The 24,249-nt window shown below is 49.7% G+C and overlaps 12 protein-coding genes across 12 annotated transcripts; 7 read left to right on the top strand and 5 right to left on the bottom strand.

Annotated features, from left to right (window-relative positions):
- Positions 1 to 546: 546 nt before the first annotated feature.
- Positions 547 to 1,913, top strand: TERG_01889 (uncharacterized protein; the record flags this gene model as incomplete). Its single annotated transcript, XM_003237119.1, has 2 exons — positions 547 to 662; positions 752 to 1,913. The coding sequence occupies 2 exons, from the start codon at positions 547 to 549 to the stop codon at positions 1,911 to 1,913; spliced, it is 1,278 nt and encodes a 425-aa protein (XP_003237167.1).
- A 1,000-nt stretch (positions 1,914 to 2,913) lies between these two features.
- TERG_01888 (uncharacterized protein) lies at positions 2,914 to 4,429 on the bottom strand (the record flags this gene model as incomplete). Its single annotated transcript, XM_003237118.1, has 4 exons — positions 2,914 to 3,552; positions 3,616 to 3,768; positions 3,833 to 4,017; positions 4,087 to 4,429. 4 exons carry the CDS (start codon positions 4,427 to 4,429, stop codon positions 2,914 to 2,916), a joined length of 1,320 nt encoding a protein of 439 aa, XP_003237166.1.
- A 610-nt stretch (positions 4,430 to 5,039) lies between these two features.
- TERG_01887 (uncharacterized protein) lies at positions 5,040 to 6,493 on the top strand (the record flags this gene model as incomplete). The annotated part of the gene is made up of 4 exons (XM_003237117.1): positions 5,040 to 5,170; positions 5,256 to 5,584; positions 5,648 to 5,789; positions 5,848 to 6,493. The coding sequence occupies 4 exons, from the start codon at positions 5,040 to 5,042 to the stop codon at positions 6,491 to 6,493; spliced, it is 1,248 nt and encodes a 415-aa protein (XP_003237165.1).
- A 452-nt stretch (positions 6,494 to 6,945) lies between these two features.
- Positions 6,946 to 7,845, top strand: TERG_01886 (uncharacterized protein; the record flags this gene model as incomplete). The annotated part of the gene is made up of 5 exons (XM_003237116.1): positions 6,946 to 7,018; positions 7,084 to 7,103; positions 7,157 to 7,561; positions 7,649 to 7,696; positions 7,768 to 7,845. The coding sequence occupies 5 exons, from the start codon at positions 6,946 to 6,948 to the stop codon at positions 7,843 to 7,845; spliced, it is 624 nt and encodes a 207-aa protein (XP_003237164.1).
- A 493-nt stretch (positions 7,846 to 8,338) lies between these two features.
- Positions 8,339 to 8,879, bottom strand: TERG_01885 (cyclin-dependent kinase regulatory subunit; the record flags this gene model as incomplete). Its single annotated transcript, XM_003237115.1, has 4 exons — positions 8,339 to 8,375; positions 8,441 to 8,499; positions 8,569 to 8,713; positions 8,776 to 8,879. 4 exons carry the CDS (start codon positions 8,877 to 8,879, stop codon positions 8,339 to 8,341), a joined length of 345 nt encoding a protein of 114 aa, XP_003237163.1.
- A 794-nt stretch (positions 8,880 to 9,673) lies between these two features.
- Positions 9,674 to 12,963, top strand: TERG_01884 (uncharacterized protein). The gene is made up of 7 exons (XM_003237114.2): positions 9,674 to 9,914; positions 10,347 to 10,438; positions 10,503 to 10,545; positions 10,608 to 10,667; positions 10,730 to 11,232; positions 11,290 to 12,242; positions 12,305 to 12,963. The coding sequence occupies exons 1-7, from the start codon at positions 9,837 to 9,839 to the stop codon at positions 12,697 to 12,699; spliced, it is 2,124 nt and encodes a 707-aa protein (XP_003237162.1). The 5' UTR covers positions 9,674 to 9,836; the 3' UTR covers positions 12,700 to 12,963.
- Positions 12,964 to 13,179: 216 nt separating this feature from the next.
- On the top strand, positions 13,180 to 15,587 carry TERG_01883 (hsp75-like protein; the record flags this gene model as incomplete). The annotated part of the gene is made up of 7 exons (XM_003237113.1): positions 13,180 to 13,222; positions 13,393 to 13,443; positions 13,498 to 13,624; positions 13,772 to 13,937; positions 14,009 to 14,716; positions 14,773 to 15,253; positions 15,319 to 15,587. 7 exons carry the CDS (start codon positions 13,180 to 13,182, stop codon positions 15,585 to 15,587), a joined length of 1,845 nt encoding a protein of 614 aa, XP_003237161.1.
- Positions 15,588 to 16,223: 636 nt separating this feature from the next.
- On the top strand, positions 16,224 to 17,308 carry TERG_01882 (ribosome recycling factor domain-containing protein; the record flags this gene model as incomplete). Its single annotated transcript, XM_003237112.2, has 2 exons — positions 16,224 to 16,769; positions 16,828 to 17,308. 2 exons carry the CDS (start codon positions 16,224 to 16,226, stop codon positions 17,167 to 17,169), a joined length of 888 nt encoding a protein of 295 aa, XP_003237160.1. The 3' UTR covers positions 17,170 to 17,308.
- Positions 17,309 to 17,349: 41 nt separating this feature from the next.
- TERG_01881 (uncharacterized protein) lies at positions 17,350 to 18,547 on the bottom strand (the record flags this gene model as incomplete). The annotated part of the gene is made up of 2 exons (XM_003237111.1): positions 17,350 to 18,356; positions 18,424 to 18,547. The coding sequence occupies 2 exons, from the start codon at positions 18,545 to 18,547 to the stop codon at positions 17,350 to 17,352; spliced, it is 1,131 nt and encodes a 376-aa protein (XP_003237159.1).
- Positions 18,548 to 19,100: 553 nt separating this feature from the next.
- On the top strand, positions 19,101 to 19,385 carry TERG_11773 (uncharacterized protein; the record flags this gene model as incomplete). The annotated part of the gene is made up of 1 exon (XM_047750835.1): positions 19,101 to 19,385. The coding sequence occupies one exon, from the start codon at positions 19,101 to 19,103 to the stop codon at positions 19,383 to 19,385; it is 285 nt and encodes a 94-aa protein (XP_047605527.1).
- A 101-nt stretch (positions 19,386 to 19,486) lies between these two features.
- On the bottom strand, positions 19,487 to 20,954 carry TERG_01879 (uncharacterized protein). Its single transcript, XM_003237110.2, has one exon. The coding sequence runs from the start codon at positions 20,824 to 20,826 to the stop codon at positions 20,416 to 20,418; it is 411 nt and encodes a 136-aa protein (XP_003237158.1). The 5' UTR covers positions 20,827 to 20,954; the 3' UTR covers positions 19,487 to 20,415.
- A 2-nt stretch (positions 20,955 to 20,956) lies between these two features.
- TERG_01878 (uncharacterized protein) lies at positions 20,957 to 23,738 on the bottom strand. The gene is made up of 2 exons (XM_047747822.1): positions 21,525 to 23,738; positions 20,957 to 21,457 (listed from the first exon to the last, which is right to left on the bottom strand). Exons 1-2 carry the CDS (start codon positions 22,310 to 22,312, stop codon positions 21,082 to 21,084), a joined length of 1,164 nt encoding a protein of 387 aa, XP_047603787.1. The 5' UTR covers positions 22,313 to 23,738; the 3' UTR covers positions 20,957 to 21,081.
- Between the last annotated feature and the right edge of the window lie 511 nt (positions 23,739 to 24,249).

Below are 24,249 nucleotides of genomic sequence, written 5' to 3'. Positions count from 1 at the left end.
CACAGCCAAAAAACACAGCGCTGTTCGATCGATGAAGAACCCGCCAAGATCGGCCTGTTTCGCCCTCAACGCCCTCAAAGAGACTGCTGGCGATCGTTTTTTTGGGCCAGCCAGCTTGAATCATCGAATTGGACAATTCGATTTAGGCCTGCGCCATTCTCGGACCTGTCACGAATCAGAACCAGCCTGCACTCGAGTGGCTTAGTGTTGACTTATAATCCCCCCTTTATCCCTGCAGGCTCGTAGCCTTCAGGCTTTTTTCGAGCGCTCAAGACCAGTGGTTTTTGCTCTTGTTCTCCTCTTTCCGTCGAGACCCGCTCTCCGCTGTATCATAATCGTCTCCTGGGACGCTGGTGCGGATTACGTTCGTGCTTACGCCTGACTTCTGGTTTCTGCAGAAGGCTTGTCTTTGATCGTTTTTTCTACATATTCGCTCGCTGGTCTGTCTTCCCATTTCCTCACTCACAGACCGACGGCGTCGATCGAACTCGCCTGGTTGTTGTGCTGCTACACAACGGGCTCCCATATCCGTTGTGCCTTACAACCATGACTACCCCTTCGCCGTCGTCTACACCCGGAGCAAGTGGCGAGTCGGGGTCAAATAACTCGCCGTTACTCTTCTTTGTTGCGCTCGGCTTTGGAGTCGTCTTCACGAATCTATGGTATTTCACAACGCTCCTTTATATGACTCGCTTTTATGGACAGGATATTACAGTCATTTGAGTCAGTCGCTAACTTGACCGATGGACAGGATTATTGTTGGCGTGAAATATTGCTTTCGCTATAACCAGCGACATCGCCAGGCTCGAAATGATGACAATGGCGACCCCATCGACATGGTTAACGTCCCTAGGACTCATCGTAGGAGGAGGGAGAAGAAACTCATGTCGATGGAAGATGTAAACAGTCGATTTCCCATCACGAAGTACAAGAGTTGGCGTGCTTCAAGGGCTGATGCAGGCCTGCCTACTGCTGGTGGTATTGACAGCAACATCGACACACATACAAGCCGACAAGCAGGCCACCAGGAATTCGGAACCATTGATACATCTCGCACAACGACTTCGGCAGACCGAGGCGAATGCTCTGGTGCGATGAGCCCTGACAGCATGCTAGGGCGGAAATCGACCGACATTCAGGTACCTCCCGCAGCTCATGTACCTGCGGAGAAATCGACCACTGTACAGCCTCCTGCTTCGCAAACAAATCCATCGCAGCGTCTATCTGCCGATAATCATAGCCTGAAACACACCGACTCTCACCTCCCCGAACACGACGATGATGACCATGACGATCACATCTCTCATGCTATTACCAACGATCTCATCGCCAACCCTGGTGACTCTTGTGCCATCTGTCTCGACATCATTGAGGATGACGACGATGTGCGTGGCCTCACCTGTGGCCACGCTTTCCACGCCTCATGTGTCGACCCTTGGTTGACTAGCCGCCGTGCCTGCTGTCCTCTGTGTAAGGCCGACTACTTCACCCCCAAGCCACGACCTGAGGGCGAGGCTCCCGAAGAAGACCGCCGTGAACGTGGGAGGAGACATGGCAACAACAATGGGGCCAGTGAGGGTGAATCGCCTTATCAGACTGCCCGCATGCCGCCATTTGCTTCAAGAATGGTTTTAGCCGGTAGATTCATGCCGATGCTTCCGGGTGAAGAAAACAATCGCTCCGCTCGTGACCGAGGCCTTCGTGTTGCTGGAGACCATGCAAATGCTGACGCAGGTCAAGATGGCACTCAGCCACAATCCAACGGATGGAGATCTCGCCTACCGCGCCTGAATATCCCCTTCGGGAGAAATAGGACCAACGGCTCTCAGCAGGGCGATGCAAATGCATCGTCAGTTGTAGCTGATCCTCCTACACCAAGACAACTGGAATCTGCCACCCATGTCTCAAGATAGACAAATCCGTCTTGGGCGGCTTATACCCCCGGCCACTGTACCATACGTACTCAAACCTCACCTCATCCTCCAATCTACGACTCATCTATGATCCGATTATCGCCATTCACCTCATCTATTACTGGAACGAATAACGACCAATCCAAAACCTCACCCGAATTTTCTGCTCCCTGAGTTTAGTTAATAGGAACATACCCATATGTCCCTTGGGGATAGTATTTTACATATCTGCCCGACGCCATATAGTATCTTTCACTCCCTGCCTTAACGTTGTTCAATATCGAACAGTGCTGATACTTTTACAGCTCAGCAACTTGTCCATATTAGTCATTTAGCTGTTCGATTTATGCTCCGTTTGCTTTTCCTATCTGCCTTGCCCATTTACTCTCCTGATACCCCCATCTACACACCTCGCTCGTCACTTCCATGCATTGTGTCTATTGGTTTTTCATTGCGCCTATTTTTTACACCGTGACTTTGCTGGTCTGGCTGCTGAATGTTCCAATTTTTTTTTTTTCTCTTTTTTTTCTTTATCTTTGGGGCGTTGCATCTATTTTGCTTCAGGTGCAAAGGGTTTCTTGATGATTAGTTGATTGGCATGCCCTGGGATTTTCGATCAGTTGATATCCAGTAGCTTATCTATCTAATGGGAACAAGAAGCAAAGAATGACATACTCTATATGATATTGTATATGATAGATTTACTTGAATCTCTTTTGAATTACACTATCCCCGAATGCGAGCTTTAGTATATATGTGTTTTTATATTAAGGTGTAACCGTAAAACGCATAATCTAGTAATGTAGATTATTATTTTGGTGCATGTCCCAGGACACAAGGGACATAATTCAATGTAGGGTTGGATATATATGATTGAACCGAAGAGCAGACGTATAGGAAATACTATACAAGCAAATTAACAACCCGCACATAAACTGCAAAATGTAGATCGATAAACACTGATATGAAAAAAAAAGAAAAAAATCGAGGCTTCGTTTCATCACTTCTGTTTGGGGGGTGTGACGCCTGCACTGAGCACACCAGGCAACTCCTCTTCTCCAATGCTGAACAGCATTCCGACACCATAGGCAACTCCCAAAACAAGAACCACACTCAATCCGCCAATGAGCCAGAACTGCATGCTGACATCTCTCTTGGAGCAGTCAGGGCCGCCCCACTGGAGAGTCTTTGTCTTCCCATCTTTGTTGGTGGAAACAACAGTGCGGTGGCACTTGCATGCATAGCAGTCATTTTCGTTACTGGAGGAGGTGGAATTCTTTGAAGACGTGCGTTTCAGGTAGCATGATCCATGACCCGAGCAGTTATTAGTTCGCTCAGTGCAGGTTTCATTTTTGGTGTAGCATACGGGCAGATGGAACGCGGGAGTAGGTTTGGCGGTGGCAGATGGTCTTGCCATGGATGTGGAGGTGGCATCAGCACGCACAGCTTTCTTAGCAGCGGATAAGCCTTGGTGCAGCTTCAGCTTGGGTTTGTCGGCAGGGAGGCGTGTCTGGCTGCGGTTCTTGTAGGTGTCGTATGGGACTGTGATGACGGTGGATTCCACATTGAGGTCAGAGCTAAGAGCAGCAAGGGACTTGAAAAGGGAAGTAAATTCCCCATCCTGGAGAAGAGGAGATTTCTAGTAAAAGTAACTTGTAAGAATGTGATATGCAATGTATCTCGGGCTTGGGTTTGGACTTACGGAAGCTCTAAGACGGATAACAAAGGAAGTATGTTTATATGTAGAAGAGCCCGCAATGACTTGCTCAATAAGTTTCTGAATCGTGGCCGATTTTGACGTACAATCCGGCATCTCGGAGAAAAGTTGGGTGTCTTGGGGGCAGGCACCGGAGTTCTGGGAATGGTTAGTCCATCAAAGATGGAATAGAAACAAGCAGCTTATCTGGTTTGAAACTCACTTGGCTTCTCAGAACTACAAACCCAGTACACGAGGCCTCTTCTTCACCATATAGGCAGGTATTTGGATCATGGCAACTCTGTGACTTTTCTGAAACGAATGAAGATAATATCGAATCATCTAGATAGAATGCTGGCGGGCTTGAAATGGAGAAAGCGTGCGGTGTTTTTGTCTCCAGCGATTTGACTAAATATCATCAAGTTAGCAACCAGATCCATCGACGTCTTCAAGCCCCATACACAGCCATGCACTTACTGTCTTCTGAGCCTACGCCTTCAAGGATCAACAACAGCTTGTGTGGCTGCTCTTTGTTGATGTCGGTAAAAGGCAAGGCCTGCTGACCTCCGAAGAGATTCAATTCCCGGATAGTCTCCTCATCCACTTCGCCAACGGTAGAGGACGATTCAGGCCATCCCAATCGCCGTTCCAGCAGCAGTTTCGCAATATCTGGGCTCCGTTGTCGACTATCTCCAGCTCTCGGCTTCCAAGAATCCACGCCCGCGCTGTCCTCAAGCATATGAACGAGATAATCCTGGGCGAAGGATGTAGCTGTAAACGTGGACAGCACCACCGCTAGATTGCAGAAGACACTTTTCATCGTGATGGCGCTCGTAGTCGTAGCTCTATGGATGCAGTCAGGTCAACTAAACACAGGAGCTTGCCTGGTATCGATCGTATTGATGGCGGCAGCTGGCCACTCTCCCAGCTACCCAACGCAGCCAAAGTCGTCAGCACTAGACAGAGCAGAGGCTATCTCATCTGCTGAACCGTAGCTATCGACAGCCGTCGGCGAGTGTGGTCGATTCTGTCTCTTCGTCGCTGGTTGTCTTGACCATCTCAACCTGCAACTCAGCTTCATCCAACGACTTGAGAGATGTTCACGTGACTGAGATAGTGCCCACCGACTTCCAGAAAAAAAGTTGATAGACGCAAAGAGACGAGGCAGAGAGACAGGATAGAGAGATTAACCATCCAACTCCTGTATTTTTTTTCGCATTGTTTCGCTTATGATTTTGATCGCTCATTTACTATACACTCTTACAGATACCCCATTCCTCTGCGTGTCCATTCTCCCAGCGATTTTAAAGGTGGTCTGACCGGGATCCTCCACATCCACAGCGCGACTCGGCAAAGCGAATGTCAGGACTGACCTCCAGATCTTCAGTATGCTTTTGCGAATATAAATATACAAAAAGACGCCTGGTCAAATGAGTTTATTTTTCAGGGCGACAGGCTTCCGCCGTCCGTTGGTGCTCTTCCAGATACGGCGTTTGACATCCTACCAACCACACGGGCTGATACAAGTACAACGAGTGAGAATAAGGGAAACATGGTTTCGGTGCGCCTCCTCTATATTACTGGGACCAGAGTAGCATACAAGCTTCGGGGTGAGCACTGGCTAACACTTGTTTGTTGTAAACTAGGCGAGCACTTTGGACCGTCGCGGCCTATGGCATAGGGACATACATGTGGGCGGAAATTGCTCTAAGGCCGCTTGATAAATTGGAACTTGATCCCGAAGAAGATGGACCTATGAAACTAGAGACAACGGGAGTACAGAGGCCTGCTCGATCTCTTGGTGTTAATGATGACAAGAATGACACCGAAGAAGCAAAGGAGGAAGACGAACCAATATTTATTCCACTTGGGTTGCCCCGCCTGGTAGAAGGGGAACCATACACTCCAAACGATCCTGAATGGCACACGAATTTCAGGATAGCCCTTGCCTCGGGCAATTTGCGATATATTAAAGGTATGATAGGTTGACAGGCATCTTCACGGCTGGCTTTGATAAGGGGCTAACATGGACATCTAGACCATCTCGTAATGCATGTATTGGAAAATTTCTCCCGAGATCCTCGTATCACTCGCTTCACTGGAAGCCCTCTCCAAGTGAAATTCCTCCATCTAACTCATGCATTTCCATACAAAACGCCCCCAACATATGTGCGGTCTGGGTAAGCTTGTTTTAGCGTCTCCAAGCTTTCAATTGTCCTTTGCTAAAAAAGTTTGCAGATTGGAATGGTCCGATGATGGATTTAAATGGACTTCGCAGCCTGTAACCACAGAAAAAGGGGACATGATATGGAACGTGCTTGAACCATTCCGAGTCACAGCGTCATTCATACGCGCAGGCTATTATTATCTTGCACTAAAACGCGCCAGGCTGGAAAGCTTTCTAAATAGACTGCGTTTCGATAATAACGGCCGTCTCGAAGCTCAGCGCCAGGCGGAAGAATCAGTCAACACCCCATATATCCTGCCCATTCTCTCTTGGATGCCTGGAAGTAGCGAAGACACTTCGACCTTTCAGAAACCCACGATGCTGGATAAACCAGATGTCAGAAGCAGCAGCCCCTTCCAGCCCGTTGTCGTCTACGACTTAACCGACAAAAACAGATATGGGGAGAATGATAAAATGCCCGATCTACGTTCCGCGGTGGGATTGTTCTTGACGATGCTAAGACAATCGCCAGGCAGGTATAAGTCGCCGCCACCTGGGGTGTTCATTATTGCAGGGATGATAACTCTACATGGACCACAGGGCTGGTGCAATGTCTACGCAAAAGGGGTTTACAACCCCATAAACAATAGGGTGGAAGTTGGTATGGATTTGGTATCTATCATGCCTTATTTCCAGGCACCGCGCCGCCATCCGTGATACCATGTTTCCGTCTGATTGGCGGGATCATGCCCTTTTTGCGCCTTTTGTAATGCGTCACAGAGGTCTCCCAGATATTGCTTTGACGATTTTCTTTTCCATTCTATGCTTGTCTTCTGTTGCTCATTCGATAGACGGTGTTTGGAGCGGGCCTCGGTATATACCTCTTTCCCTTGCTTCTCTTCTTTAGGATCGGTTTGTCCAGTTGTATTGATAGAGATACATGATATCTTTTTTTGAGACTGTATATCCGGTGTTGTTTGACCAACTGTTCAGACTTGATATTGTGACTATGACGTAATGTAAATATAGCTACAGAAAAGTCTCGCGGGGTCAAGAAATCCAACAATAACCGCTAACCAACCGATAAAATCGAAATCCCACTCTAACCTGCTTTGAAGTGTACTCAATGAGGTCTTGAATCCATCTGTTAAAGCCGTACCGGTTCAAACATGTCTCTTCAACCAAAATTCGCTGGCCTCAAGATGGCTGGTGCAGCCGAGGCCCGCCATACTCTTGAGATATGTAAGTTTACCATGCAGCTATGTACTACGAGATCTATTAACTAACAGAGATTGACCGAATGATAGACCTGGACTATGTCTGCCCTGTATGAGTACCGGACTTACCCGAGAAAAACACTCTACTTACCAAATTGCATAGTTCTCTGCCAAACTGTTCAAAACGTTTTATGGCCAAGTCCTCCCCTCGCTCCCCGAAGCCGCCTCGTCACGCCTCACGGTGATTTTCCGCCCACAAATACAGCCATGGCACCCATCTTCTACTCTTGCGATTGAGGCAGCACTGGCTGTTCTCAAGCTGGCACCTACAAAGTTCCAGCAATTTAGCGCTGCTCTGTTCGAGCATCAAAAGGAGTACTTTGATGCCAATGTGGTTAATGAGACAAGGAATCAGACCTACGAACGACTAGCTAAGCTCGCTAGTAAGGAAGTGGGCGTTGACGAGGAGGCTGTTATGGGGTTGTTGCGTATATCAGATAAGCCGAGTGCGGGCGGGGATCTGAATGGCGGGAATGGCGTGACGGCAGATGTGAAAATCATGACAAAGGTAAGGGGCTATGAAAGAGGGCGTGGTATACCTTGCGGAATGGACCGACGATGTGACCGTGTATACTAACGATGCTTATAAATATAGGCCACCAGGGTTGTGGGCGTGCATGTTACGCCAACAGTGTTCTTCAATGTGAGTGGATCTGTGCATGCTAGTATTAAGCTAAATGCCGGGTTTCTGGAGACTAACAGAGCTGGTGCAAGGGTATCGAGGAAAGAAGCATCAGTAGCAGCTTCACGAAGGACCAATGGCTCGAATGGGTGGAGAAGAACGTCGTTTGATGAGCCGAGATGCGATGTTGGGTAAACACGTCAGAGACCCAATAGATAGGGTTGGGGTTTAATTAATTGCACTTCTTGTCCAGTGTAGAGAGGGTGACCGTAGCTAGGCGAGATAGCGGAACAAAGTTGAAATAACAACTGAGTATATATCTTAATAAAGATTCGGCTCTGAACTAGTTTTCATCTTTGAGAACAAAAGATAAGATAGTGGTTGTGGGAAAATAAAAGGAATCTTTGAGAGAAGTCGAAAGGAATCTGGCTCGCTAATATGATGACCCACGATGCTTGGGGAATGGCGAAGGTAGGAATGGAGGTCTGAAGTAAAAGAGAATATTTTTGTGGCGGGAGTAAAACGAGGAGAGGAGTAAGAAGCCGTTAATTTAGATTCGTGAGATAACATATCACAATAGACATGAGAAAACGCCGGCAAATGGACAGAGCGAGAAGTATAAGGTAGGTGGTGGAAGGCGGATGGATAGGCGAACTGGGTGGGTTACTGGGAGACGGGCGGTTGGTAGTTCACCGGTCGCCTAGACAAAAATATTAGAAATTGGCCTGCCCGCGGCAACCGATGGGAAAGGGAGCGGCCACTCACTTGAATAGCAGGATGTGCGGCTCCGGCTCATGGACTTCGTAATGTTCCCATCCCAGACTCTGCACAGGTCAAGTCAGCGTCGTGTTTTTTTTACTGTTGTTCTTCGGTGTAGGTGGAGGTAGCCGTACCTGAGTGATCCCGAGTCCCCGCCACTCTTCTTCCCACAACAGCTTCAACGTGCCCTTGGAGTGATCAAAGTATTCGGTGGGGATCTTCTTGAGCATGGGCTTCGGCAGCTGAACGTGTCTGTACTCGTACTCGTTATCGGAATACCTAGTCATATAGCCAGTTAGCATGAGGCTCTCTGCCAGAAGCCGGAGGGGGGTGTGGCCAACCTGGCAGAGTAGTGAATGCCGTCCGCAAACTCCTCGAGTTTCTGCTTCTCAGACTCGAGGAGCAGTCTCGGTTTCTTATTCCGTCTAGACATTTCGATATCCATGGTGTCGTGCGCTTCGTCGAGGCCTCGTAAGGGACAGTTCTGGTGGTGCGGGAAAGCGAGGGTAGTCCAAGTGCAGGGTCTGCTGAGACAGGTGCCAGCCCGCACGGGTTTGCGCAAGGAGCTCCAACAGCAGGACGACGGGCGAGTATCAGCCAAGTATAATGTTCAATGGGTGCCGAAAGAAGAGCCAAAAAGAAGGGCGCGGTGCGTAGGTGTGTAGAAGCAGCTCGGGCGTAAGTCGAGTCGTAGCGACTGAGAAAGTCGCTGGAGGGGTCAAAAAGGGCACAGTAGCGGGTGCTCACGAGGACGGCGGAAGAGCTGAGCCGGCAAAACAACACGCCCAACGTGCTCGCCGGGGTCGCACAAAAACAAGCACTCTCTGACTGTCCGCGATGTCTCTGCTCTCGAGAGCGAGCGAAGATATACAAGTTGAGGGCGGCAAAGCGTTTCGAGACACAGGGAGAAAAGCGAAGAAGAAAGTCGAAAAGGTTCGTCCCGCGCTTAAGCCCAGCGAGGGGCGCAAAAGGAGTAATAAACAAGTAGCAGGCGAGGGTAGTCATTGGCCAGAAATAAATACACAGAGCCAATGAGAAAAGTTTGAAATATAGCTATTATCCAATGACAACGTGGATATATTCGAAGTTCCATCCAATGAAAAGACGAGATTGTCTTAATCAGCATATCACATGACTTCCAAAAGTGGCAGCTTCACGACGCCTTTTCGTCGTCTTCGACTTTCGCATCTTTTGCGACTCCCAAGTCTCGCATCGCCAGGCGGAGAAGAAGAAGAAGATACTCGCCGGCCTCACTTCTGGCTCCTTTGCCCTCCGCCGCGCGACCTAGATGCCCTCGCGACGCCGCCAGTCGGAGAAGCCGCCCGCCTTGCCTCTCTCCCTCCGTCCAAACCCCCCAATCGAAACACGAGGCTAGCTAAGCTCAGGAACCTGTCTGGTAGCTATGTCCACCAAGCGACGCGCAAACAATGGCGGGGCGCCAGAGCGGCCCCTCAAAGAACAGAAGCGGCGCAGAGTCTCGGTGAGTTGAGCGGTCTGTTTAGATTGTCGGCTCCGCGTGCAGAAATGGCGAAGAAGTTGGCCGGTTGTTGTGCTGGTGTGGCCAAATAGTCGTCCGGTTCAATGGGCTTTGCTCGGGTATACATCATAGTTACGGGGGAGGCTGCTTGCGCCCGCAGCGTTGGCCGCAGAGCTACGCCAGCCGGGGTAGTTTCGCGCCTGACGCCGGTGCTTGCTGGACAGGAAGCGTCGCGGAGATCAGGCGAAGCTGGCTGCTCCTGTAACTGGTCGTTTACCCGTAGCGTTGAAGGTCAAATGAAGGGCTGGTGGTCGCGCCCGGCGCAACATAGCTGCTGCACCTTTATTTTTTTTTTCTACGCCTTAATCCTTGGTAGGCTTTAGTGGTTGCTTGAAGAGCCGTGTACTAACGCCCGACTCTTGGTTTCCGTCATAGATCTACACGCCCGAGACCAACGAGACGCCTGAACGAACAACGCGGCATGGCCTCGAGATACTAGATAAGATTAAGACGGCAGTCGATAAATAGTACGTTTACCTGCTGATTGTTTATCGTTGTTCATTACGCACAGAGCTGACAGTGCATGCTTAGTGGACAACCTATAGCTACCGAGTTCCTGGAGCTTCCTGATGGGGTTCGTGGATTCTTATACCTTGTCTTGCCAATTTTCGACTGTTCGCTAACGTTTCTCAATAGAAAGAGTATCCTGAATACTACCTTACCATCCGACTCCCTATCGCTCTTGATATTATCGAGGTACCGACACGCTACCAACTTAATAGCAACCGGCATTGTATTGTTAATACGCTAGCATCTAGAAAAAACTCAGGAATCACGGATATACCCAATTGACTTCGCTTGAAGCTGACCTCCGACGCATGGTATCCAATGCGAAATTCTACAACGAGAAGAGCTCTCTGCTCTTCTCTAACGCAGAGCGGATTCGCAAGATCGTGGTTGCGGAGATGCCCAAGGTTAACCCTGCGTATAAAGACCCAAACTACGCTCCTTTTTCAACCCCATTGCCCAACAATGAGGTAGAAGAAGAAGACTTTATCGACGAGCTCCCGGAAGGAGAGGAGGAATCCGAGAATGAAGCAGAAGCCGAAGCCGAAGCCGAAGTGGAAGCTGAGCCAGAGCCAACACCTCGAGAGGAGCGAACAAGGTCCTCAAGACGTGCGGGCGGACGTATATCGACAATTGATCGTGACCAAAACCAGACAGACGCCCGGAAAGAAGATCCTGATGCTGCTGTTGCAAGTAAATTCCAGGCCGCCTTGGAAGGAATACTGAATGAAGCTATCCGCATGCAAGACGAGGAGTAAGTTGGCCACTCTAGCCAGATTTCTGAGTACCAGTGAGCTAACAACCACTATAGCGGCGAAGAAAAGTTTGCACCTTTCATTAACCTCCCAGATAAACACCTATATAAGGAATACTACGACGTGATAGATCACCCTGTCTCACTGCGAGGTATTCTACGAACAGTTCGTGGCACAGACAGAAGAAAGCCTACAACCTCAAAATCCAAGGCTCCCAACCCGTTTAGGTCTTGGAAAGCGTTTATCGATGAAGTTAACTATCTGTGGACTAATGCACGGATATTTAATGAAGACGAGAGTGACATTGCCATTCTTGCGGGCGAGCTTGAGAAATTCATAAATACCCGGATAGCAGAAACGAGAAAAACGGTTCCCGCACCTGAGGAAGAAAGCAGTGGTACCGGAGGTGGAACGAAGATACGGCTAAAACTAGGAGCAGCCACATCAACACCAGAACCGCCTGCTGCTCCAACGGCGTCGAAACTTAAGCTACGGCTGCCTGCCAGACAACAGCAGACGGATACTGCTTCCGCTACTTCGAAAGTGCCTGGCGTGAGAGTTGATACTGAAGCGCTTAAACGACAACAAGAGCTTGTTAGGGCCGGGACAAACGGGATTGAGGTACCTAAACCGACCACTAACAATGTACAAGCGACGCCAACACGAACCCTGCGAGACAGAACAGGCTCTGCAAGGGCTCCTGTGGCCACAGCTTCACCAGCTCCTATCTCAGCTACTGTCAACGGTACGGGAGCTGCCCCTGCTACCAACGGGCCTTCACTTTGGTCTCGGACACCGCTCACGAGGCGAGCAGAGGCAGAGTTGGAGCGCGAAACAGCCCCCAAGCCAGAGACATCAGCAAAGCCTTCACCAAGCCTACAGGCTGCCCAGGCTGTTACTCCAACACCAGCTCCTGCTGCCCCCGAACCACCGGCGAAAAGTACAAGCACAGGCGCGACAGCGCTATCGACGGCTGATTGGGAGAAGCTATCTCAGGCAAGAAACAAAGGTATGTCACCCCCCGTTTGCCATTAGTATACACGTGTTCAATTGCTAATAACATTGTCATAGCATACGGCAACGGTCTCATATCACAGATATCCATATCATCTCACTCATCCCTACCTCTCCGCCAACCCTTCCACATTTCCCTGCCTTGCTCACCCGTCCTTCCCTCTCAACCCATAAGCCTAACCCTACCCTCATGCATCAACCTCATAAGTTTCAACCCCATCATTGCGTCGTCCTCCCACCGGCGCCCTACGCAGCACTACTTTACTGTCTGTGACCAGAAGAATCCCACTCCACCGACCACCTCGGTTGTGCCGTTTACAGACTATACCCGGTTTGCATACGATGTGCGGCTACGCGAGGGCGTCAACAAGCTTGTCGTCGGCGTGTCTGGCAAGGCAGACGGCGAGACGACGGAGCGAGTCATTGTTTTCGTCAATCTCTTGCGGTCTTAGTCTCCTCCTTCGGTCCTTTTGTTTCATTTCTCTTTTTCCTTGTGGCAGGCACATGGCTCGGTCTTTGGCTAGGTGTTCATGGTGTTGTGGATGGCATCCCCGGTGGCTAATCCTGCCTGTAAATTACTTTACCTGCATTCATCTCTAGCATCTTCTTCTCGTTCTCTCCATTTACGTCCCTTTTGTCCCTTTTGTCATTTTTATATCACGTGATACTAACTCGCCTAGTGTAAATTACGGTAATTTTCATACACAGAAACTTCTTTTTTCGTTTTTTATTTACTTTTTTTTTCTTCTTTTTTTTTTCTCCATATAAAAAAAAATTCCACCGCCGACTCTTTTTTCCAAACGCCCACCACGAAAAGACTACAACGTCCGACTTTTCTTCTAAGTCGTTGAGCAGCGAGAAAGGAAAAGACCACTGAAGGAATCGAAAGAACTAGACGAAGGAGATTTCGCTTTTCTTTTTCGTGGCCCAGCATGTCTACTGAAACTTACGACGGTGCTATCGGCATCGATCTTGGTAAGTGGGATGTCCTGAGCACCGCAAGCGAGGCGAGCAAGCAGTGCGGTAGACCACCACGCCAGAGCCCGCAGACGGACAGGAGACGAGCAGACGAGTGATTATCTGCGGGCGGGCTATTCTGCGTGGTTAGTTCGGGGATAATTGGCTAATTGTGAAAATTTCAATAGGCACAACCTACTCTTGCGTTGCCAACTATGAGGGCGCCAACGTTGAGATCAGTATGTGGGACGGCTTCGCTTTGCGCTGAGGATGATTGTTAACGTGTGAAATAGTCGCCAACGAGCAGGGTAGCTTTACTACTCCCTCCTTCGTCTCCTTCACCGATGAGGAGCGTTTGATCGGTGAGGCCGCTAAGAACCAGGCCGCCATGAACCCTGAGAACACCATCTTCGATATCAAGTGAGTGCATGCAGCTAGTCACCAGAGACAAAACGGGAGAGATCTCAATTGCAAGAGTGGAAACGGGATCTTCTCTGGCAAAGCGTGCTCTCCATGTTTTGAGTGGTGATGGTGGGGAGTGGGGATGCTAACTTCTGTGGCAATTAGGCGTCTTATCGGACGACGATTCGAGGATCCCGTTGTCAAGAAGGATGTCGAGTCCTGGCCATTCAAGGTCATTGAACAGGGCGGCAACCCAGTCGTCCAGGTCCAGTACCTTAACGAGACCAAGGTCTTCTCTCCCCAGGAGATCTCCTCCATGGTTCTCATGAAGGTGTGTATTTATCTCTCCGCAATTGAGGGGGGTTGTCCATTCTAAGTAGTAGAACTAATTGATATCTATAGATGAAAGAGGTTGCCGAGACTAAGCTCGGAAAGAGCGTCTCCAAGGCTGTCATCACTGTCCCAGCCTACTTCAACGACAACCAGAGACAGGCCACCAAGGATGCTGGTGCCATTGCCGGTCTCAACGTTCTCCGTATCATCAACGAGCCCACTGCTGCCGCCATTGCCTACGGTCTCGGCTCTGGAAAGTCCGAGAAGGAGCGCAATGTCCTCATCTACGATCTCGGTGGTGGTACTTTCGATGTCTCCCTCCTCAACATCCAGGGCGGTGTCTTCACCGTCAAGGCCACTGCCGGTGATACCCATCTTGGTGGTCAGGATTTCGACACCAACCTCCTCGACCACTTCAAGAAGGAGTTTACCCGCAAGACCAAGAAGGATCTCTCCGGTGACTCCAGAGCCCTCCGAAGACTCCGCACTGCTTGCGAGCGTGCTAAGCGTACTCTTTCCAGCGCTACTCAGACTACCGTCGAGATTGACTCTCTCTTCGACGGTGAGGACTTCAATGCCCAGATCACTCGTGCTCGTTTCGAGGACTTGAACGCCAAGATCTTCGCTGCCACCCTCGAGCCCGTCCAGCAGGTCCTTAAGGATGCTGGCATTGACAAGAGCAAGGTCGACGAGATCGTCCTTGTTGGTGGTTCCACCCGTATTCCCCGCGTCCAGAAGCTCTTGAGCGATGCTTTCGATGGCAAGAAGCTCGAGAAGGTGAGCCTATACTCCTTTTTCTCTTCTACTCCAGTTCACTGTTAACAAATGTTTAGGGTATCAACCCCGATGAGGCTGTTGCCTACGGTGCCGCCGTCCAGGCCGGTATCCTCTCCGGAAAGGCCACTTCTGCTGACACCAGTGACCTCCTCCTTTTGGACGTCGTCCCACTCTCACTCGGTGTTGCCATGGAGGGTAACATCTTCGCTCCCGTCGTCCCCCGTGGTCAGACTGTCCCAACCATCAAGAAGCGTACCTTCACTACTGTTGTCGACAACCAGCAGACCGTCCAGTTCCCCGTCTACCAGGGTGAGCGTACCAACTGCGAGGACAACACCTCCCTTGGAGAGTTCACTCTCTCCCCCATCCCACCAATGAAGGCTGGTGATGCCGCCCTTGAAGTCGTCTTCGAGGTCGACGTCAACGGTATCTTGAAGGTCACTGCCACCGAGAAGTCTTCCGGCCGCAGCTCCAACATTACCATCTCCAACGCTGTTGGCAAGCTCTCCAGCGCCGAGATCGAGGCTATGATCAGCGGTACGCTCTGCCCCTTCTACCCTGTAATATCAGTTGTCTCAATTCACTAATAAATGCATGTGTAGATGCCGCCAAGTTCAAGTCCAGTGACGAGGCCTTTAGCCAGCGCTTCGAGGCCCGCCAGCAGCTCGAGTCCTACATCTCCCGTGTTGAGGAGATCATCACCGACCCAGGCATGTCCCTCAAGATCAAGCGTGGCAACAAGGACAAGATCGAGTCTGCTCTCAGCGACGCCATGGCTCAGCTCGAGGTCGAGGACTCCTCCCCCGAGGACCTCAAGAAGAAGGAGCTTGCTTTGAAGAGACTCATCACAAAGGCCATGTCCACCCGATAAACGCCTGAAACTATCAACCAATCCTCCCAAAACCAACTAAAAAGACGAAGATTTGATTTGCTTGGCAAGACATAGCCTAATGACATGTGTTTTGTTTATCATTTCAACGACGGCGAAAGCCGCGGTGTGCGCATGATGGGATGAAAGAAAGAAGAAAGGAAAAAAAGCTAGAGTTTGAACATGACCTTGAAAATGAACCGTGTTATGTTTCTTCGCTGCCTTTCTTCTTCCTCTTTTTCAGAATTGTCTTTGAATTTTGTGGGCTAAATAAAAACGGGATGATCTTTACTCTGTTCCTCTTTTTCCTTGTTACGCCTTTTTCCTTTTATTTTATTCCCTATGTGTTTATGTCTGTTATGTGCGTCCGGATGCTACACTTTCTGAGGCTTCGATAGGTAGTACAATGGATATATGCTACAAAAAGTCCCCAATTTCAGTGACAGCTCTGCAATCATTATTTGTCTGCCAAAATAATAATCTGTAGATTCTCGTGTTCAAAGATCTGGGTAGTCACAGTGGCTTTAAAGCAAAATTGGCGGAGTCGGATCTCCTAAGCTAAAACCTTGCAACTTCTAGCTGCGGTATCATCAACTTACAACAAGAAGACCGACACAACACAGGAATTCATATCTCACCATGTCGAGTACAACCCAGTTAGCACAATGCACTGCTTTACGCAGCGTGCTACGAAACAAACGACTCCCTACCGTCTCTCCTCGCCGCTGCATACACACTCACACGACCAACAACCGCATACACAGCGAAAGCAGATACGCCCTCCAGTCAACCATTACTTACCCATCCAGCCGAAATTTCTCCCAGAGTTTTACTCTACTGAAGAAGAAAGGCTCGAAAGAAAGTCCAAAGGATAACGACAAGGCTGCTGCTGCCGGTGGTGCTGGCGCAGAGGACCCGTTTGATTTCTCTTCCCTCAATGACAGCATCAAAGATGCCGTTTCAAGGCTAAAAGAGGATCTTGCAAAACTGCGCGGCGGCGGGAGAGTTACACCTGAAGCCATTGAAAATCTACGAGTGTCACTGCACAAGCCGGGCAGCGTCGATGTCGGGAAGGGGAAAAAGGGCGCCAGCTCGAGCAGCAAGGAGACCGTCAAGCTGGGGGAGGTTGCGTCTGTTATTCCTAAAGGAGGCAGATCAGTGTCGATACTTGTTGGAGAGGAGCATGTGTGTATACGCGTTGGACCCTTTTTTTATGATATACACTGCTAATATAAGTTTCTAGGACGTCAAACATGTCATGTCTGCGATTATCTCGTCCGATCTATCGCTGAACCCCCAAACAGACCCTCACAACCTGCTTCAATTGAATGTCCCGATTCCTCCTCCGACGAAGGAGTCCCGAGAACAGACGGTTAAAGATGCTAAAATAGCTATGGAAAGGGCATCTAACATTGTCCGTAATGGGCGCGCGGCACTGAATAAAAAACTGAAGGGTAAGGAACTTAAGAAGCTTCGGCCGGATGATGTACGCAAGGCCATAGATCAGATGGAGAAGATTTCTGAGAAAGGTCAGAAGGAAGTGAAGGATGTTTTTGAGGCGGCCAAAAAGGCATTGGAAGCATAATGGGAAGGTCATGTTGGGGATTGATATCATTTTCGGCGGCACATTACTTTCCAGCAGTATTGTACATTAGAATTGCAAGTTATCGTGGAAAAAGCCAGTCGGTAAAACTCATACTATGAAATAAGTTATTAATACATGAAATTCCTCTATATAAAAATATTATACACCGGGATGCGCCTGCTAAACAGACTTAGCCTTAGCCTTTACTTTCTTGAGAGGGAGATTCTGCATAAGGCTGCCCATGAACCGTTGAGTGTGCTCGGTGTGGTAGGTGTGGTTGTTCGACAGGTTTCTTAGGACATTCTTGAGAATTGGAGAGGCATCGGCATCGAGCTTGAAGGGTTGGTCGTATGCTCCTCGGATCAAGGAGGAAATCATATGCGATTTCTCCTCTTTGCTCACATTCTCGAACTGCACATCAGCTGGCTCGACAGTTTTTCCCTTCCTCTGGCTAAGCTCATTTGCATGTTCGCTAGCCAGTTGCTTAACGAACTTCATAGTCTCGGTCTTCTGTGTCTCGCTGGAGAAAAGGACTCGTTTTCCCTGGTAGACTCTCTTTGCCAGGTCTTCGGGAAGCTCCTCACATCCCACGTATGATTCACCGAACCACGAGAGTTTCTCACGGATGGTGCTGGTATTCGAAGCTGCGTCTATCGCCAGAGCCGGCCATGTTTCCTTTAGAGTCTCGGCGGTATATGGCTGAGGGTTGTAGCGGACGGCCGGTTTGTGTTTCCCCCTCTCTTGGAATTCTTGTTCATATTCCACGAATTCTTGCACGTCTTCTTCACCCTGCGCCTGCGCTTCCTCTTCGAGCCTCCTGGCGTCCTCCAACTGTTGAGGATCGACTAGCTTCCGTTTTTTGAAAGTGCGCGCCATACGTGGCATCCGTGTGCCGCCTATACCACCCCCTCCCCTACCGCGTCCCATACCTCCCCGTTGTCTAAGTCTTTCCTTTAGTTTGTCTGCGTTCATTGAAAGCATGGGGCCACCGGGTTTGTTGCCATTGCCACCTGGGGGACCATTCAGTCGCATTGTGCGGGCATTGAAGCTTTCATTGTCGGTTGTGAAGCGGATTTTCGATCCTGAGGCAGTATTTTGGGGAGCGGATGTCCGATCAAAGATGTCCTGGACTCGTCGCACTGCCGCCCCTCGGCGGCTGGAGAAGTCGCCTGAAGGTTTTCTTGGAGCTTTACGTAGGAATATTAGCATAAAGACGAGGCAAATGTGCCATTACGGAGAGACGATTTTGCTTACAAGACGGGGGTTTATCTTCTTCAGAACGAAGGCATGTCGATGTGAATTCCCGGGTCGTAACGAGAGAATTTCTGGTCAATTGCAACGCTCCCGTCGCAGGACGTCGGAATATCTGGGCCGCCATGTCAGGCACTCGCTGCAGGTCCTGCTGACGACTGATATCTTCGAGTCGACCGCAGCGTCGCTTCTTTTCCTCTGCTTTTCTTCAACTTTGAAGTTTCGCAAAGAAAGTTTCGACCAAAATTGATATAGTCACGTGAATTGGTATTTTATATTGTATGTAGCTTACATAAAATACGAATGATACTATTAGTCATCACTGCAACCAGCACAAACAGTGCAAACAATGCAAACATAACTGTTTGCCCGATAAGGAAGGCTTTTTCTCTCTATCTCGTTTTCTTTCTCTCTATCAAAACTGAATATGAATCAACTTCCAATGTTTCGATCAAACGAAAACATCTTCTTACTGTTAAATCTATAAAACATCTACCGGTTGGTCGCTGGGTCACAAAACTCCTAGAAACAGGCGATCAGGATTTCCCGGTTTTACGCTGCCAAACGTTCCCCGCATCGAGCTGAGATCCTACAGCTAGAGTCAGAGTTCCAGAAAACAGACAGACAGACATTGCATATTTGCAGTTGATTACAATATCAACTATTCCAACGCAGCAAGGATGCTCCGCCGCAAGCCAACCGCTATTACAGTGACATCCGAGGACATAATTGCCTTCGAAGAAGCGCAGCTCCGCCGTCAGCAGGAGCTCAAAAACAAGAGTTCAAAGAAGGCAAGTTCATCAGGCAACAAGGCTGAAAACGACGGGGCTCGAGATCGCGACGGGGAGTCGATGTCCAGCTCCAATCGGGCAGGGGTTGATCCAAATGACGAACTGAAACCCTTACCTGGCGACAAGGCGCGGATAGTCCGAACTCGAGACGAGAGGATTGGTGTGGGACGGTAAATGGTGGATGGATAATGACATGCATCATATTATCCGTTTCTTGGGGTTCTAGAAGCCGGGCGGAAGTTTCGACGATGGATAGTTTGTTTTAAAAAGGGCGCATGACCGCTGCCACGCCCATCGGAACAAAGAGAAATTCGATAGACAGCAAACGATGTTATGATACCAATTGACTTGTGCTATTTTTGATAATAAGCGGCACGAAGGCGGGATGATCATGATGCCAGAGACCGGATATTGAATAATTTGGCGACTACGAAGGAGCTGAATTATCCTTATTGGTTATAAATTAGGGGCATGTCCCTACCATTCGCTTTTGGGGCGGATTTTGGCCGGGAATGGTGACGCGGAATGGATGCGTATGGAGCTCGAGAATGCTGGGTTATCGTGGTGCTGTGCATACCCCCCATACATAGCAACATGCGTGTGGGCAGGGTTTGGCATTTTTCTACCTAGACTCCTTGTCAACATGCACCTATCCTTGCGATGTATTTTGCTAGCGGGGCGCATCATGCAATCAGGAAGCATGGGAGCAGTTTCGGGATATGCATGCACATCGCTACTTGGGCAGAAATACTGTCATGTCATCTCTCAGACAAGTGTATACTTAAGGGAGGTGTCGCGGACAGAAGTTCGTCCGTCCGGTCCGCCGTCTGCAAGTGTGGCATATACTGAGCTTAGTATAGGGGGTATATTTGCCACACCCTGTTAATAGTTATAATTTTCACGATTCATGTTGACATTATCACGCCTCTCCAGGCCGCACAGCCGACATGGCCGTTTTCTAATTCTTGTAACCAACTTGATCCAACCCGTGGACGGGCAAAGCCATGTATGTATATATTATCCCACTTATACTCCGTATCGATATAAGAAAAAACATCCCAGCAGTAATTTCTTTTAAGAACATAACGAATAAGAAAACCGGGAAATACCCCTGCTTTCTGTTTGCCATGACCATCTCATCTCAATCAGTTGCGTTTCCAGGTCGAGAGGAAGGGTATCAATAATTTGAAATCAGTTAAACCACTCAACATGACATGCAGGCAGGGAATGAACCAGCCAAGGAAAAATGATGTACATTGCCCGAAGCCCAAGAACCCCCTTTCAAACTAGAGAAAAATATGGAAGTAGAAGTGTAGAATAGGATTTTTCGCACGATGGTTTCAACGGCATCCGTCCGTGGGGAAAACGAGAGTATTCTGGCTAGCAGAGAGCAAAGAAAAAAGAAAACAAAGCAAAGACCCATATCCCAAGGCATAAATCGTAGCGTAGATGCAAGGAGCAAAGGAAAGGGGGTGGAATTAAGTATTATGTAGTAAGGAACGTCGGAATAACCAAACGAGTGAGTGAGATGCGAATGCGAATGCAGAGGGTAGGGTAAAGGTATGAAGGGGGTGCCGTGAGAAGTAACAATAACGATGGGAAGCATACAAACCATCCAAAAAGAGATCCAGTATACTCCAAGAAAAATTCGTGAATAGTGGTAAATAGCATCAGATCATATCCCAGGAGACAAGACGCCGGCAACCAGAAACCAGAAACCGAACCCAGTGGGACCACACAAGCGAAAAAAAAAAAATAAAAATAAAAATAAAAAAAGAAAAGAAAAGAAAAGAAAAAGAAAAAAGAAAAAGACATAAAGAAAGAAACCAAGAAAGAAATTGACAGGTATTTGTGTACATGTCAGTTGTAATCATCTTCTCCGTTTAGCCTGTTCGTCACCGTAGCTGTCAGCATCATCCCATCTTCTCTTCGCGCCCTCGGGATCAATAACGCTGGCCACACTACGTTGCCAGTCTCTGGCCCCCATGACAACGGGCAGCATGTTGTACTGATGTGCAGGCATGGAGACCTGCGTAGGCTGATTAGGATCGACCAGTGGCATGAGAGGCTGGGAGTAATCTGAGTACTGGGCGGCGCCGGAGCCTGGGCTGCCATTGGCATTTGCCATGGTAGAGGAAGATGGGTAGAGAGAATGGGGGTCAGGAACAACTGTGCTGTTGGTTGATGATGTTGCGGAGGGAGGTGAGTTAGAGTTTATGTTCCCTGAAAACGCAAGGTCCCATTGTCTATATCGAAGAGTAATTAGTTAGTGTGTGTGGCATATTATGGTAATTTGGGGAGTTTAATACGTACGTTATGATTCTCGAAGGATTCCAGCTGTTTTCATCGACAAGTGGCATGGATGTCATTGGAGGTGGAGCGCGAGTAGTGTCGTAGGGCTGCAGCAGGCCATATGTGCCCGTTGCAGGAGACTCGGGCTTTACGCTCGTCTGCGTGGAAACAGGTGGACTGATGGGGTATGAGTCGGAGAAGGGAAGATTCCCCGTGCCCTGAGCAGGTTCTTGGGCTTCACTGTATGATGGCGACGAATGGTACATCGCATCACTGGGAGGCAGAGACTGAGACGGGGGCCCGACTGGGCTGCCGTAGGGGAAAGTTGGCTTCAGCTCGAACGGCTTGTTGATGTCTGCGGAGAAAGCAAGGCGTAGAGCAGCAAGTTGCGACTGTAATTCCGTCATGGGCCAGGAAGAGCTGCACGATTCCAGAACTCTCATGTGCCGAGTAAAATATGACCTGGAATCTTTGTTGAATTCCGGGTCTGGAGAGGTGATGGCTACAAGATGTAACATGACACTGGTCAGGATGCAGTAGATGGAGAAGTTGATACCTCTCTGCATGCACAGGAAACCTGATACGCCAAAGGAGGAGAGTAGGGCTTCCTGCAGCCGGCAGATCGCCTTAGCCGAGCTGTAGCATATCGAGAAGTGATGTCTCCATTCTCCGCCTGCTGGAAATGAGCTGGCGGCGACAAATTGGGGGCGATGTAGCATGATCTTGGCCAGTTCAAAGTGGGAATGCATGTTTGCGAGAAAATGCGAAGGAATCCATGGAGGCGAACCATCTGGTGGGTAGGTGACCATGAGATCTGGTGGCAGGCTGTTGTACCAAGCCTCGAAAAGAGGGTTGTTCCGGGCAAACTGCGGATTGGCGCCCCAGTCCTTGGTCTTTTTCACCTTGTGGAAGACGTCAACTATGCGACGAATATTGAGAGCATTATGGACGAAGTAGCTGAACTGTCTTGACCGTTCGACTTCGTAGGCATCGAGGTTGGGGATATCCCAGGACGGACGGATCTCTACCGTGTCTGTCTCCACGCCAAACTCCGAGCGTCCTGTCAACTGTTAGTATGGATCTGCATGGTATGCATATGGTATGCATGATATGCATGGGATGTATTTTAAACATCTTGGACGTACCTTGGGGCCCTCCAACCATTATCTCGACAACAAGAATAGTCTGCCAGACGCGGGTGCGAATGAGACACTCCACGGTGTCGTAGCCACAAAGCTTGCCCTCTGCGTGGTATTGGTAATGCTGATGCAGTTCGAGGTCCTTGGCCATTGAGATGATCGTCTTGATCGTCTGCCATGAGCGGTAGTAGTACCCTGGGCGTGGCATGGCTTCTCGGGCCTTCATAATAAGCAACAGAGCCTGTACGGTGGTGAGACGAGGCGCTTCCATGAATTCCGGCTCGAATTCTACCACCAGGTTAGCCAAAGTAGCACTCACAAGGTAAATGCGAGGGGGAGGGGAAAGGAGAGAGAGAGAGAGAGACAGTACGTACTGTTAGCGAGGGCAAGCCACTTGGTAGCCTTTGCGGTATCGTTGAGAGCCCTGGCGGAACAGGCAAAAAGCGCGCTGAGCAGGAGAGGGGAGATATCCCACTTCTCTCGCCGCCATTGCTCGTAGAAGTAGTTCCTAGGGATTACAGGGAGGTAAGGATGTAGATCATCAAAGTAGACTCTGAAGTACTCGAGCGCCTCGGTGTCGGAGGGCATGAGCTCCGCAGGGAACTGCAGGGACGAATTCGCGCCATTGTACAGCGGTGGTAGAGACTGTTCGCACTCGGCCAGAGCAGTCTGTGGTTTTATATGGTCCTTTGACTCTTGATTTATATATGGTGCTAGAGAGATGTGCGTGTTAGTATGCATCTGAAACGGAGGGGGTGTTTTGAGAGCCGAGAGTGCCTTACCAATGCCAGTTTCGTCAATTTTGAGCTCGTTGAAAGCCGTTGTAAGATCGCTCGAGTTTGTTGGTGTTTGTGGAGGTGGCTCAGAAACCTGGATGATAGGCTGAGGCGTTGATACGGGGAACGGTGGTGGCGGGTTTCGATGTATCTGAGCAGGTGCCGGTGGTGGTGATGGTGCTGCCTGCGGATGTTGGGGGTAGTGAAAGGCATGCTGTAGCTGTCCATGGGAGGCGTCTACGGGCGAATGTTGGTAGAACCGCCCGTCATCTGTAGGCGAAGTGAGATACTGGTGAGGCTGCTGCTGCTGCTGCTGCTGCTGGGCTTGATACAGCTGAGAATCGCTCTCGTAGCCGCGCAGGTCTCCGGCCCGTCGTGCTGGCTCGGCCGGGTAATACTCCCGCGCATGGAAGGACGGCTGGGAGGTGGTGTGTATCTGCGAAGACGAGGCCGGGGGAGCAGCAGGCGGCGGCGGCGGCGGCGGCGGTAGCGGCGGAAGAGCACCTGAACCTGCTGGAGGAGCGGGCTGGGAGAAGTCGAGGATCTGCTCGTGGGCGGCCGGCTCGCTGTCCTGGTCGATGGAAGGTGGGATGCAGACAAGCTTGAGTCTAGTACAGGCCGAGCAGGGCCAGATGTTGGTGGTAGCCGAGTCGCACTTGATCTTGCGCTTGCGACAGCCATTGCAGGCTCTCATCACTGCAAAGTGTCAGTCTTTCCTGTCCTACATCTTGTTGATGTGTGTATGTCCGTAGTGTAGGGGTAGGCGTAGTAAGGGGGGTTTCCTACCTTTGAGTCGCTTGTGTCGGTTGTGCTCGTCAACGAAGACTAATC

The sequence above is a fragment of the Trichophyton rubrum genome, assembly GCF_000151425.1.
Source record: "Trichophyton rubrum CBS 118892 genomic scaffold supercont2.2, whole genome shotgun sequence".
Taxonomy (NCBI): Eukaryota; Fungi; Ascomycota; class Eurotiomycetes; order Onygenales; family Arthrodermataceae; genus Trichophyton; species Trichophyton rubrum.
The sequence above is the reverse complement of the archived record's forward strand: the minus strand, read 5'-3'. Positions and strand labels throughout refer to the sequence as shown.